Source organism: Mastigoproctus giganteus, chromosome 1, assembly GCF_048544385.1.
Source record: "Mastigoproctus giganteus isolate SK-2022 chromosome 1, ASM4854438v1, whole genome shotgun sequence".
Taxonomy (NCBI): Eukaryota; Metazoa; Arthropoda; class Arachnida; order Uropygi; family Thelyphonidae; genus Mastigoproctus; species Mastigoproctus giganteus.
Genome location: NC_143575.1, coordinates 81,228,241 through 81,243,675, shown reverse-complemented (window position 1 = coordinate 81,243,675; position 15,435 = coordinate 81,228,241). Strand labels below are relative to the sequence as shown.

Here is a 15,435-nt window from a genome sequence, read left to right as displayed (position 1 = left end):
ACTTTTTCGAGTGTGTTAACGGAAGAAAGTGACTTTATTGTGGACAAGTTCTTTCTAACCCATATAAAAATATGGCTACGAATAACAAGGGAAATGTGAAAAGATCAAAGAAGGTGATGACATTAGCAAATAAAATTGAGTTATTAGACAAAATTTCTAATAGTGAAAGTGTCTCCTCAGTGGCAAAACATTATAAAATCAATAAGCCAACCGTACGATCAATCAAGAAATTGGAAGAAAAAATACGCTGTGGTGTCTGTGAAAACGCACTAATTGCTTCAAAAATTTGCTCTCTAACTCGTGATGTTAAATTAGAAAAAATGAAAAAAGCTTTAAATCTGTGGATAGAAGACCGAATTCAAAATAAAATTCCGTTAAGTTCACTCATCATTCGTGAAAAGGCAAAACTCCTTTATCAACACTTTAGCGAAACTGGTGATAGCACTGGCTGGATAAGTTTTTTTTTAGCTAGCAAAGGTGCTAGCAAAGTTTGAAAAATTTGTTTGAAATTTCTAATAAATATTACATTTAATATTAAATTGTTTCTTATTTTCATTTCGATGCCATATGCTGGTATTTCACTATGTACTGTCTATGTACATAGTCATATTATGAAGGTACATATAATACATACATAGACAAAATTTTAGACTAGTTTTTCTTATATATTTCATACTTTGGAACGGAACCTCTTTATTACTATGGGAGCCATAACTCAGTATTCGCGGCATTTTTCAGGAACGTAACCCCCACGAATAGCGGGGGTTTACTGTATTATCAAAACTAAGCGGTTTTGTTATATATATTTATTTTGAAAGGTCACCACAATAGGATATACGAGGGGTGATCAGTTAATTCGTGGACCAGTGTAAGACTTTGTTCAATGTGTGAACTTTCCATAACTGCCACTAGAGGCACTCTCCTGATCGCTACTGAGCAGACTGTGTGCACATGCCAGTACCTGTAGAGCTAGTGCTATGTACAGAGTTTTTTTTAGCAGAGTGTCACTGATGATTGTTTTGAAACAGGTATGTCGGACATAAAGATTGAACAGCAATATGATCTGTTGTGTCAGACAGGGCTTAAATGCATCAGAAACAGTTAAAGAGATGAATGAAGCATACGGTAATGAGTGTCTTGGAAGGACAGTCATATTCCAGTGTGGCCAAACTTTCTAGTGTCATCTGTCAAACTCGGATATATAGCCTCCTAAGCTCCCGCCATTATGCTACTTTTTACATAATAGAGTGACTATCTCTTAACCTTTATGTGGTTAATTTTGTAGCAATAACTATAGTCAACTTTGACTAACAACAATAACATAAGAAACGACCTTTGGCCCTGCGGTGGAGACGGTGTCTCTGCCTCCGCCACGAGGAGGTAGGTCGCCCCACCTAGAAAAACCATTCTGACTTCCCGTCAGAATAAATAATAATAAAAACACAAAGCAACTTTAATTCTTAAGGAATTTATCCTATAATTTACTCTGTTTATGGTTTATCAACCATCACAGCAATTATCGATTCCACTGACAATAACATAACCTTTTAAGTGACCTTCTGGAGGTACACACATGAGCAGCCCACTGGCAACCAACACAGGATCTAATTTTGCTGATCTAACTTCCATGGCCAACACAGAACTTTCTGGTGTGACTGAACCTTCCACTGTGAAGTGGTTTCTCCATCAAGAGAATACTAGGCCCCATACAGCTAATATTGTGCAGACAGTGATCACTGCCATAGGTGTCAAGGTTCTGCCACATCCCCCTTATTCACCAGACTTAGCCGGGTGTGATTTCTTCCTGTTTCCACATTTGAAGAAAGCTCTGAAAGGCAAGCATTTTGCACCCAACATAATGATGCTCAGAGCCACAACGGAAGTACTTCGCAGTTTTTTGAAAAATGGCTTGCAAGAAGCATTTAATGGGTGGATACAATGGTGGTGAAAGTGTGTAAAGTTTAAGGGAGAATATTTCGAGAAGAAATCCACAGAAGATTCAGATGATGACAAGATAAGATCTTGCACCAGTCCACGAATTAAACGATCACCCCCCCCCCCCCAATAGCTTGTAATCACTTTGATTACCACAATCTATAGCAATCAAAAATGGTACATTTTTCAGAGTCATCACAACCTCTTTTTTTCCCCCAATTTCACTAACGATGCTTGCTGTTTTTGTTCTTTCACAACTGTACTTTTTTGCTGTTTCACCATTGGGAAATATATTTCTGAACAATATGTCTGTGTGATTAGCACAGCTTAGAGGAAGATTATGTTCTATGAGAAATAATACAATAGGCATGTATGACAACAATCTGAAATACTACATTTATTTTTACATTTCTTTCTTATGTTTTTCTTATACTTATGTGCAGGTGACTGATTACATTGCATTTCCTGCTACTGGAAAATGAAAAATCATATCCACATACAGTACACAAGACAAACATTTCATCCATCTGGAGTGACCGGATGGGTGAAATGGGAAGGTTTTTTTTTTTTTTTTTTTTTTTTGCTGATGCTGTATAAGATTGCTTTCTTGCATCATATGCCTCAACTAATGCTAATCTATACTTTCCAGATTTTATTCAGAAATTTTACATCATATTTTCTGGCATTTTACTGAAAGATAATTACAGTGCAACCTCAATATAACGTGCCTCTTCATATTGCAATTTCAGACATACCACAGGTATAATTGCATCTCCCCAAATGAATTATGAGAAAAAAGTAGAGTATTCAAAGAACTAGAATTTCACATTGGAAACTATAAAAAGCAAATACTGTATATACTAGTATCTACTACCATATTTCAAACTACTACCATATTTCAAAGAGGGGAAATCAAATAAATATTGGCTGCACTTTGACATATTCATTAGCAGAGTAATTTTTGTAAACAGGATTTGTCAGACTAATTACTGCAGACATTCAGTTTCTCCTCTCCGTTACAGCTGCAATAAAAGAGTACATCAGTGGAATGCTAATTACAAATATCTACCTCTGGAGGGAAGTAGCTAGCGTTTGTCAAGTGTGTTACATTAGTTAAAGTAAATTTTTGTAAACAACAGCACATGACATCCTTTCGTCTACTAGAAGTTACGCTTAGTTATTTATACAGCTAAACTAGACAAAAATATAGATGAAGTGACAAGTGATTTATGAAGAAATCATATGACTTCACTTAGGCCAGACAGTTTGATTTTGATTTAGTTTTCTCAAAACACAGTCAATTCTAGGGCACCAGAAATAAATACATTGCAAAATTAGTAAATCAGTAGGCCTGACGTAATAGCCACTAAAAGGAAAAAATATATACAGCTGAAGAAAGAGTTAAGGATTATTGACAGTTAAGAGTGGTGAAACAAAATGCAGTATATTTTGCGAGCATAGAACTCCAGAAGGAAAGATCTGCAGTTGGATAAAAGAGAAAGAAAAACTGCATTCATTCATAGATTCCATAGAAGATGAAGTAGGCTTCCAAAGAATGAATAATTGACCACGTAAAAACAGTGATGTGGACCAATGCTTATACAAGTGGTTTCTACAGAAGTGTAGTGAAGGAGTACTGATAAATGGAGTAATTCTGAAAGCACAGGCACTTAAATTTCATAAGCTACTTGGTGAAGATGACACATTTAAAGATTCTGAAGGGTGACTTTGGAGATGGAATGCTTGGCGTGGGATATCCCAGGTTAGTCTTGTTGGCAAATCTGCATTTGGTGATATTACAGTGGCAGAAGAGTTTCCTGAATTTCTGGAAACTCTTCTGGAATAATGTAATTCAAGTTGCTGAATTCACAGATGAACAGCTGTACAACTGTGACAAAACAGCACTGTACTATAAGCTTCTCCCTGACAAGTCACTGGATATTAAAAAGACACCCAACAAAGTGGACCCAAAATAGTTACAATGCAAGCATTGGAACTATTTTTTTGTTTCATGGTTTGAAAGTGAGTTTGTACTATTGGTGAGACACCACTTGCTTTCCAAAAAAACTTGAAGAAAAGGCTCTGTTACTGTTGGATCTCTGTCCAGCTCATCTTTACAGCTGATGTTCTGAAATTGAAAGATGGCAAGATCAGAGTTGCATTTTTGCCAAGAAACACAACTGCACTAATTCAGCACTAATTCACTAATTCAGATCAGGGCATTATTCACGCCTTCAAAGCCTATTATTGTGGTGAGCTACTTGCCGGAGTTGAGAACTCAAAAATTCAAGTTCTACAATTTCTAAAAACATTAACACTGAAAGATGTTGCATACAATATTGGATCAGTGTGGGAAAAGTAAGACCAACAGCAACTGAAAAAAATGTACTGGAAAAGATGAGATCACTAATAATAATCTTGAACGAGCAGCATTTTCAGAACAAGAAGCGAAGGCTGCTTGTAATGTATTTGGTGGCAGTCTTGGAGCAAATGACCTGGCTGCTAGATTGAGGTGGATGCAGAAGCTCCAGTTGCACATTACCTGAGTGAGGAAGAAATCGCAGTCTTTGTGAACAGTGGGAAGAGACAATCAATGAACAGAAGGCCAGTGACATAAATAGTGACTCAGAAGATAATATGGATGACTTGTGTAAGGAAAAAAAGCACCAGAAATTAACAGTGCCTGAAAATATGAGGTGAAAGGGATTCTTGCACTGCTTCTATTAGAATGAGCAGAAGCCTGAAAAACAAGATGCATGATATTTCAGAGACTGCTGGGAGCCATTGCGGTACAAGTAAACACATGGGTTGTGTTAGGGTAGCTAAGAATAGAAACAAGTGCAGGTATACTTGCGTGTACACCAATGCTAGGAGTTTAGTAAATAAATTTGATGAATTTGAGGTATTGCTCAAAACATCGAAGGCAGATATTGTTGGGATATCAGAGACGTGGTGTCACACAGATATAAGGGATGCGGAACTGCAATTTGGGGAGTACAACGTCTACAGAAAGGATAGACAGGATAGGAAGGGGGGAGGTGTTATGCTATTAGTTAAGAAACACATAAAAACCAAGGAAGTGAAGCCAGTCGACATCGCTGGACAGTGCAGTGTGGAGTCAGTTTGGTGTGACATAAACATTGGGAGATCAAAATTGAGAGTAGGAGTGTGCTATAGGCCTAATGACTCTGATGAGTATAATAAGGAACTGTACAGGGAAATAGAGTGGGCCAGTAAATCAGAGTGTCTTATAACGGGAGATTTTAATTTCCCAGATATTGACTGGATTTTGGGGGCTGGTTACTCACACACTAGCAGGGCTTTTGTGGATTTATTGGATGATTGTTTTCTACATCAGCATGTTCGGGAGGCAACTAGAGGGAGTAATACTCTTGATTTGATTATCAGCAGTGATTCTTCATGCATTAAGAATCTGCAGATAAATGAACCACTAGGTGGCAGTGATCACAGTGTGCTGAAGTGGGATTTACTCAAAGAGGTAACTACCATTAGGGGTAAAGGGAAGGGTTATTGCTTCCGTAAAGGCGACTACGATGGACTGAGACAGTATTTAAATTCTATACAGTGGGACCAACTGATGATGTTACCAACAGCAAATTCAAAATGGGAAGCATTCAAAGAACTTATCTTGGAAGCTACTAGGCTTTACATACCAACTAAGAAATATTGTTCAAGGTTTAGGCCAAAATGGATGTCAGATGAACTAATGAGGCATATGGCAGAGAAGAAAAATGCATGGGATACATACAAATTAACACATGACACAGAAGCCTATGATAGATACAAGTTGATATGCAACCAAGTTACAAAGGAGGTTGGGCAGGCGAAGGCAGATTACGAGAAATCCTTGGCAAGGGATGCAAAGAAAAACAGCAAAGAGTTCTTTACTTATGTAAACTCTAGAAGGAAGGGGATGAATCAGATTGGTCCACTTGATATTGATGGGTCAAGTGTTGATGATCCTGCTCAGGTAGCTAACAAACTAAATGAATATTTTGCATCGACATTCACACATGAGGAGTTATTCAGCAAGGGGAATGCCAGAGGTATATTCAACTCTAGCAGTAAGCTACAGAATCTTGAAATAACTGGGAGTAAAGTGGAGGAGAAACTGTTGAAGATAAACACAAGAAGGGCACCCGGGGTGGATGGGATCTATCCAGTTATATTAAAGGAGGCAGCAAAGGAAGTAAGCAAACCCTTAGCCATAATTATGAGAGCTTCCTTGGACTCAGGGGAGGTACCTATAGACTGGAAATGTGCAAATGTGACCCCAATTCACAAAGGAGGATCAAAGGCTGACACAAGTAATTATAGACCTGTGAGCTTAACTTCTGTTCCAGGAAAATTAATGGAGGCACTGGTTAAAGAAGCACTGCAGGATCATTTAGACAAGACTTCAGTTATAGCTCAGACACAGCATGGTTTTGTTAAGGGGAAGTCTTGCCTGACCAACTTGATTGGGTACTATGATGCAGTCACAAAAGAACTGGATGCAGGGAATAACTTTGATATTATATACTTGGATCTTAGAAAGGCTTTTGATACTGTTGCACATGGAAGACTGCTACACAAATTGGAGCAGTGTGACATTGGAGGCAAATTGCTGCTATGGATAAAGGGGTGGTTGAGGGGGAGAAGACAGAGAGTGGTAATCAATGGACACTGCTCATCGTGGACTGATGTTATTAGTGGAGTCCCTCAGGGCTCAGTGTTGGGTCCATTATTGTTTTCTGTATTTATAAATGATATTGATGATGGTATATCGGGCTTAATGTCGAAGTTTGCAGACGATACAAAGGTTGGCAGGGTTGTCAAGGACACTACTGACACTATGCTGCTGCAACAGGATCTGGAAAGGTTGAGCAGATGGGCTGAGAGGTGGCAAATGAAGTTTAACATTGACAAATGTAAAGTACTACACATGGGAAACAGCAACCCCAGAGCAACGTTTCAACTCTGTGGTACAACACTGACAGTGGTAGAGAATGAAAGGGACTTGGGGGTGGTTGTGCAGGCAGATATGAAGTTCTCTGAGCAGTGCAGACGGGCTGCAAGAGTAGCTCATGGAGTATTGTCAATGATATACAGGAATTTTTCCAGCAGGGATAAGGAGGTGATTATTCCATTGTATAAGGCAATGGTCAGGCCACACCTAGAGTACTGTATACAGGTCTGGAGGCTTCATTTCAAGAAGGATGTAGAGCTGCTGGAACGAGTACAGAGAAGGGCAACAAGATTAGTGAATGGAACAAAGGGGTGCTCTTACGAAGAAAGGCTTAAGTTTTGCAAATTACAGTGTCTGGAGACTAGGCACCAGCGAGGTGATCTGATAGAGGTGTATAAAGCCTTGAATGGTTTAAGCATGCTCAATGCTGATGGGATTCTTCCTCTAGCTCAGAAAAATCACCTGAGAGGGCATAAATTCAAATTGCGGAAAGACAGATGTAGGATAGACGTGCGGAAATTTGCCTTTAGCCAGCGGGTGGTTGGTTGGTGGAACAGACTTCCATCCCTTGTGGTGGAGGTTGATAGCCTAAATAAGTTTAAGGCTCAGCTGGACAGATATTTTGAACGAACAGAGGGGTGAAGTGGAAGTGGTTTTTTTTTTTTTTTTTTTTGGCTGATGCTGCATAAGCTTGCTTTCTTGCATCAAATGCCTCTACTAATGCTAATGCTAATGCTAATATCAATGAGACAATGGCATGGTTGGAACATCAGAGTGATAGTGAATATTTTTATTTATTTATCTGATCACTTATAAGAATTATGTACTGAAAATATGCTGTCATCAATCCTGACAAACAAAACTATATGAATATTTCAGAATGGATGCGTAAAATTTAAGCTCATAACAGCATTGTGTATTAGTAGAATGTAAACAGAATGATATAACCTTTAATACTCTGTCTTTTAGTCTGAATACTCATAAAAGATTGGTAAATAAAGTATTTATTTACTAAGTACAATGTATTTATGTTAAAAAAAAAAAAAAAAACACGGGGAAAAAATGGTAAAATATTTTTGGTTATAACGCACTTCTCTTAGAATGTAGGTATTAAAGTTGTCGCCTGACACCACCCTTATATTAAGGTTGCACTGCAGTTAAAAACAGCTGACACATGATCATTGTTAGATAGCACCTGACTGAGTGTATAGGGATCAGTTGGATGGATAAAAGCAGTAAAAGATATATGCCATTCATGTCTAAAACATGGACATTCAGTTAAAATACACTGAATGGTTAAAAAGGCATGGCAAATCTGACACACAGGGGAGTCATCAGCCTTCAGCAGGAAAGCATGTGTAAAACAACCATATCCTATATGGAGGCAAGCAAGAACACTGTCTCTATGAACCTGGGAGGGGGGAGGGGTAATATAGACACTCATTTATCTGATGATATGGATCAAATTCACATTTCTCACTAAGTCTGAATAGTCACATTTCTTGTGCGCATCTCAAAAACTTGTTTCCACAACAGCCGATGATGGTAATATGTTCTGAAGGTGGCAACATTTCAAGTGGGCAGCAAGATAAAGCTAAGGAAACAAGATCGAATTTAAGGGGTATGACAAGGCAGTCAACTATAGAAGAATGCTTAGTCTTAACTATGTCTAATATAATGTCAGGAGTGTTGTCAATAAAATGAGAGAATTTGAGTTCCTGGTTAGGACAACTAATGCTGACATAATAGGGCTAATGGAAATGCAGTGTCACTTGGAAATTGGGGTTGCCGAGTGGCACGTATGATGTGTTTAGGAAGGATAGGGAAGATGGTGGGATCACGCTTCTTATCAAAAGTTCCCTGAGCACAAAAAGAGCTTTTGCTGAATCATAAGTTACACCTGCCAGCATTAGAATCTGTGTGGTATGAATTAGTTGGAAGGAAAGGTATAAAGAGAGTAGGAGTAATCTATAGACCAGAAGACTGTGAAGAGTATAATGAAAGTCTCCTCATGCAGGTGGAATGGGCAAGCAAGTGTGAATGTCTTATGAGTAATTTCAATTTGCTCCTAAATGACTGGAATAAGTGGGAGAGAAAATCAACATGGTGAACAAAATTCTTAAATAAACTATATACATAAAATACTAGGGACAAGAATAAATATTCTAGAGACATCATCACTACTTGCAAATCAGATTACACCACAAAGCTTAGTCTAGAAACCACTGGAAAGCAGTGATCACACAGTCATAAATTGGATGATGAAGATGTTACAATAGTTAAAGGTAAAGCAGGTTTTAATTTCAAAAATTGAGAATGTGATAGTCTAAGACACTGCAAGCATCTGTGAATTGAGTAGATTGCAGGGGGGGGGGGCAAATATATTATAATTATGGAATACCTTTAAAGCAATAATCACAGAAGCCTCGTATATAATATATATGTATCATTAAGAAAATATAGCATGAGGAAGATACCGAGATGGATGGACAAAGAGCTGGCCAGTCTAACAGAGCAAAAAAAAGATAGCATGGGAGCATTACAAAGCAATGAAAAGTACTGAAGCCCACAACAGCTACAAGTTGATCTGTAATAGTACCACAGAAAAAGTTAGCATGGCCAAATCTGAGTATGAGAAAGCAATGGCTAAGTGAGCAAAAAAGGGACAAAAAGTTTTTCATGTATGTCAATACAAAGAACTGACGTGAAGGGCACAGAGTTTTTTCATAAAATGATTGTAAAAATTTGGGAAACGGGACAATGGCCATTGGATTGGAAGAATTCAATTTTCATTCCCTTACCAAAAAAAAAAAAAAAGAGATCTGAAAAATTTGCTCAAATTACAGGACTATTAGCCTAATTTCTCACGCTAGCAAGATTCTTCTTAAAATCATATTAAACAGAATCTCAAGAAAACTTGAAGAAGAAATGCCAGAAGAGCAAGCAGGTTTCAGAAGGGGCAGAGGAATCAGAGATCAGATCTTAAGTCTACGACTGATTATTGAAAAATGCAAAGAATTCAATGTTCCAGTTGTTTTGTGTTTTATAGATTATGCAAAAGCATTTGATTGTGTTCAACATGAGAAACTATAGGAAACAATGACTAATATGGGTTCCCCAATCCACATAATTCAGCTAATTAAGCTACTGTACCAGGAACAGGAAGGAACTGTGAGAACCAACATAGGAAACACGGACTTTTTCACAATATAATGGTGTCAGGTAGGGCTGTATTTTGTCACCTCACCCTTTTAATCTTTATGCTGAAGATATCATGCATGAAGCTTTGGAAGATTTAGAGACTGGCATAAAAATTGGAGGACTGAAGATAAACCTTCGTAATGCAGATTATACTGTGCTAATTTTCAATTCTAAGGATCATCTTAAAGAAACTGAGGAGAGTATGTGAAGCAAGTAAGAAAAAAGGATTGTTTATGAATGTGTGTAAAATAAAAATTATGGTGATTGTGATAATCTCGGTTCCAGTAAAGTGAATGGGCAAGATATCAAAGAAGTTGATGAATTTGATTACTTAGGGTCAAGAATAAATAAAAATAGTGACTGCTCAAATGATGTAAAGAGACGACAGGCAATTGCTAAAACACTGGTCACTAATCTGACAAAGTTATGGAGAGATCAAGATCTGCCCCTAAAGACGAAACTGAGAATCATTGATTTGTTAATTTTTCCAGTTGGTACTTATGGATGTGAAGGATAGAATCTGAACAGAGAGAGTTGGCAGGAAGAAAATTGAAGCATTTGAAATGTGGTGTTACAGGAGAATATTGCATATTTCTTACTTGTATCGAAGACAAAATGGGTGGGTATTGAATAAAATTGGCAGGCCTAAAATTCTTCTTCATAGCAACAACAAAAGAAAACTCAGGTTTTCTGGTCATATAGTAAGAATGGAAAAACTTGCTGTTGTAGAATATAATGGAAGGCAAAATCGAGGGGAAGAGGTTCAGAGCAAGACCTGCAACTAGGTGGAAGGATGGGATCAGTGAACATTTAGGCATGACACTTTTTGATGCCGCTCATAGAGCACGTGATCAATGCAGTTGGAGGAATTTGTTGGTGGCCACAACAGCTCCTCAGAGAGCTAGGTGACAGGAAGAAGAAGAATACAAAGGAGAAAATGAATCAGATTGAACGTTTGCATAATAGATGTAAGAAAGTCTTAGATAACTCAGCTGATGTTGATGATGAACTGAATAAGTACTTTCCATTGATCTTTACTGGCAAAAGACCCTTTGTGGTGAGTAGAGGCTATGCAAGTGAAGCTGGAAAGTATGAAATTAGCAGTACTGCAATTTCAGAAGAGTATAGAAAAATTTTAGTCAAAAAGGCAAGTAAGGCTCCGGGAGTTGATAGCACATACCGTAATTTTGAGGAGATAGCCAGAGAGTGCATTGAGCCACTGAGGTTAATTATGAGGGCATCACTGGACTCAGGAGAGATTCCTTTGGATTGGAGAAGTGTCAATGTATTGCCAATACATAAAGACAGTTCAAAGAGTGAAGTTGGTCACCCACTACAGACCAGTTAGTCTAACTTGGATAATGGTAGTGAAAATTTTGTAGGCAATGATTAAGAGTGCAATCCAGAGATATTGAGATAGAAATAGCATTCTAAAGGGAAAATTGTGTTTAAGTAATTTGGTAAGCTATTTTGACACAGTTACACTCATGAACTGGATGCAGGAATCAATTTCATCTTAATTTATTTGGATTTAACAAGGCAATTGACTCAGTCTCTCATGGAAGGTTACTTTATAAGATAGTTCACTTTATAAGCTGGAACATGTTGGGATCACTGCCAAGACTGTAAGATGGTTCACAGGGTGGCCACAGGCCACTCTGTGAACCATCTTACAGTCTTGTAATTAAGTCTTATAATTAATGGATATTCTTCAGATTGGTGTAACATGATTGGTTCCAAGACAATATCAATGAAATGATAGAATGAAATAGACAGATAAATGATTGGTTCCTAGACAATGAAATGATAAATGAGTTGTTACCAAACAGCACACCTTCAGAATAATCTGAACATTCTTTAAGAATGTCTAGAAAAGTGGCAGGTCTTATAATTGGGGAACAGCAACCTCAAAATAACTTATACACTTGGTGGAAATGAATTAAAAACAGTAGAGGAAGAAAGGGATTTGGGTTATAATACAGATAATATTAATAACAGTGGGGTTACCAGATGACTAAATGTTCCTGGAACTCATTACCTGTCCCCAGAATGTCTCTGGCAAACTGAAACAAAAGAACTGCAAGTCATCACATTACCGGATACAACAAACATGGCATTTGGAATAAGTGCCAAAAGGAGTTAAAGAAAGCACTCAGAATAAATGAATTTATGATTAATTTTAAAAGTAATAATAAAATTGCTGCTTTTATTATCAAATACGGTATAGTGAAAGATGAATGCAAATATTCCACTAAATTTAATATCCCAATTAATAAAAGCTTATTTAATAGCTTAATATTAACATACTGTGCTTAAAATAACAATGATACTTACATCAGACAGGGTATATAAGCCATATGCAAATGAACTACAATAAAATGTAAACCTCCACCTGAAACCAAAATAATAGTAAAGTATACATAAAAAGCACATATATACATACAAATGCACTCAAGAAATTTTCTTGTGCTTATGATGTGCACATTTTTTAATCAAGGTCCACTTTATTATTAGCAAATTTTCATTACCTTTAATTTCAAAACAGTGTTTCAGTAAGGATCATTTTGAAAATATAATATTTAACATATATATTAATAAAAGAGGAATGGCCTAGTAACAATGGCCAAGGAGATGTCTATATATGCTTTCGTTGCAGAGTGTAAGGAGATAAGCTTTCTGATGAAAATATATGAGGCCTCGAGAAACAGGGATGACACCCCTTAAAGAAATTAAAAAGAGGAATCTATCAAGCTTTAGATGTCCAGCACAACGATGGAGACCACTCTCATGCATCACATGACATAATGAAACATTTCATGTTATGTTGTTTTTTTTTTAGGAGCATTAGCAACTAGGGCCATATTGCTCCGGGGTATGCGGTGGTCATTCCCTGACCTTTCCGCATCCTCCGTATTTGGTGGTGACGGGCTCGAACCCCGGTCTAATCAAGAAGCGTGTGCTACGCACTGCTGCTCCTTCCCACCTGGCTACGGAGGCGCCGAAACATTTCATGGAAGAATAGCAACTATTGTTGGACTCTACTGTCATGGAAATGGGAAGTATATTTTGTAAAAAGACCAGGGTATCTCTGCCAGGGTCAAAACTTGATTACTTGAAACCAATTAAACTATTTTTCTTCATAGGAGCTTACATAGTAGAATCTCTATAAACTGTAATGAGCATTTCATGTCTTTCCAAGTTTATAACAGAACTTAATGTTCCCAAATGTTCAACCAAAATTGTTTTTTTTTCGAAATGCTGTTCTCAGAAGCCATCTAAAGTGAGCTCTAAGAACCATTCTTCTAAATCTGAGAGGTTGTTTGGACATTGACAGGGGAAACACACTCTATTGTAAGCTGTCAGCCCAGTTTGAGAAAGTGCATATGAAGACTCTTCTTCAGTGCTGTGCTGGAGTTGGCTGGATGCAGATCATGCAAGCCGTTTGTTAAATATTACTTGAAAAATATAAGAGATTTAACTCATACCTTTTTATAGGAAGTTCTTCAGCCTGACACTCACATAAAATTAATCCAATTAATACATTATATGAGACTAAATTTATGACACAATATTATGATTTAAAATTGTTAATATATACAGGTTTCTTAATAGTCTGTATTCAATTTCCACAATCTACTCACTGCCAAAAGGAAGAGCAAAGTGAAGTTGACGTACATCAACGCACCACAAACTAAACCACCCAGTAACAATGGACAGGATATTGAAGACAATTGTCAAATTTACTAAAATATTTTAGACTAAACTTCTTAAATAAGGGACAAAGTTATTTCGGGATGGTCCGTGCTCACAAGAAGTAAAATGACAATCTCCACTATCTTTTATACTAATAAAAAGATTCAATTTAGTGTACCATGACGAGATTATTTTTATTAACCAAGATAAATAATGTTATTTACACATGCACATAAAGGTCCACGAGTCCAAAATTTCAGACCGTTATTGCTGGGTGGTTTAGTTTGTGGAGGGTTGATGTACATCGACTTCACTTTGCTTTTCCTTTTGGCAGTGAGCAGATTATTGAAATCAAATACAGGATTATTTTTAAGAAACCCGTATATATTAACAATTTTAAATCATAATATCGTGTTATAAATTTAGTCTCATATAATGTATTAATTGGATTAATTTGATGTGAGTGTCAGGCCGAAGAACTTCCTATAAAAAGGTATGAGTTAAATCTCTTATATTTTTCAAATAGTATCAAGGTAGGAAGGATTGAGATGTATTGCTCTTATATATTTCGAAAGTTAAATATTACTGCATATTTCTAATTAACACACATTAATTTCAATAACACAAAATTATAAGTACGAACTTTTGTTTTTTTTTTACCCTTCATATACATCCATAACATGGGCATTTGGTCTGCATCACAAATGTCTTTTCACAATTTGGTCAAGCACACAGCTGATGAGGAACTCACTGGGCAGATCCAAAGACATTCCTACTTTCAAGCAGTGGAATATCATCCCATGATGCAGGTGGTGTAGTTGTACTAAGGCACTGAGCTCAGGAGGACTCAAAAGGAAACAAATAAAATGACCTTGAGGATTACTAAAGAAATATTGTCCTGGGACACACGCTTGTGATGGTACAGCTCTTCTTTCAAGTGTACATATATATATACTTTGTACATAACATTTATGTACAAAGTGCATAAGGACCACCTACTTGCAGTGCTAACTACTGCTATCACCACAGAAGCATAGATTCACCATAAGCTTCTTTTAATATTTCATAAACTTCAGCTGATGTTTTCTTGAGAAGGAAACAAAATCTGAGAGCAGCAAGCTGTTCCTTGCATGTCACAACCATTGTTAAGCAGGCAAAACTCCAGGCATAAACTTGACTGGCTGCTAAGGTCACCCTGTGTGCATGAGTCAACTGCATAGTTGCTATGTGGTGCAGCTTGGTTTGGTCTTAAATTCTGCAGCTCAACTAGAAATAGCAAGTAGTACGGTTATTCATTAAAAATTATAATCATTCTTTATTGAACAGCCCTCATATTTTTAGCATGGCATGGGTTTTTCTGTTTTCTTGCATAAAGTTTAACATAACATGATTTGCTCACTTACGAATTAACTTACTAGTTCATTTCACAAATATACGTGGTATCAGGTCTAATTTCAATGATGTCCATTTCCACTTACAGTCTGCCAAACTCCAAGTACTTTTTCTGACAGAATCTCAGTTATCGGTTGATTCAACCACTGCTCATCTCAGTTGCCCAAATTATTCACTGTATGATTCCTTTCGTCTCAGAGGTGGTACTTGACAGGGAATATTGGAACGTCTGTTCAAATATTCCC

General features: G+C 37.1%; 1 protein-coding gene across 1 annotated transcript in view; it reads right to left on the bottom strand.

The window, feature by feature from the left end:
• Window positions 1-15,435, bottom strand: part of schlank (ceramide synthase schlank) — a 204,038-nt gene that overhangs the window by 136,513 nt on the left and 52,090 nt on the right. Inside the window, exon 4 of the mRNA XM_090380709.1 lies at window positions 12,440-12,497. Coding sequence (XP_090236835.1) covers window positions 12,440-12,497 — 58 coding nt within the window. The remainder of the gene's footprint in view (window positions 1-12,439; window positions 12,498-15,435) is intronic.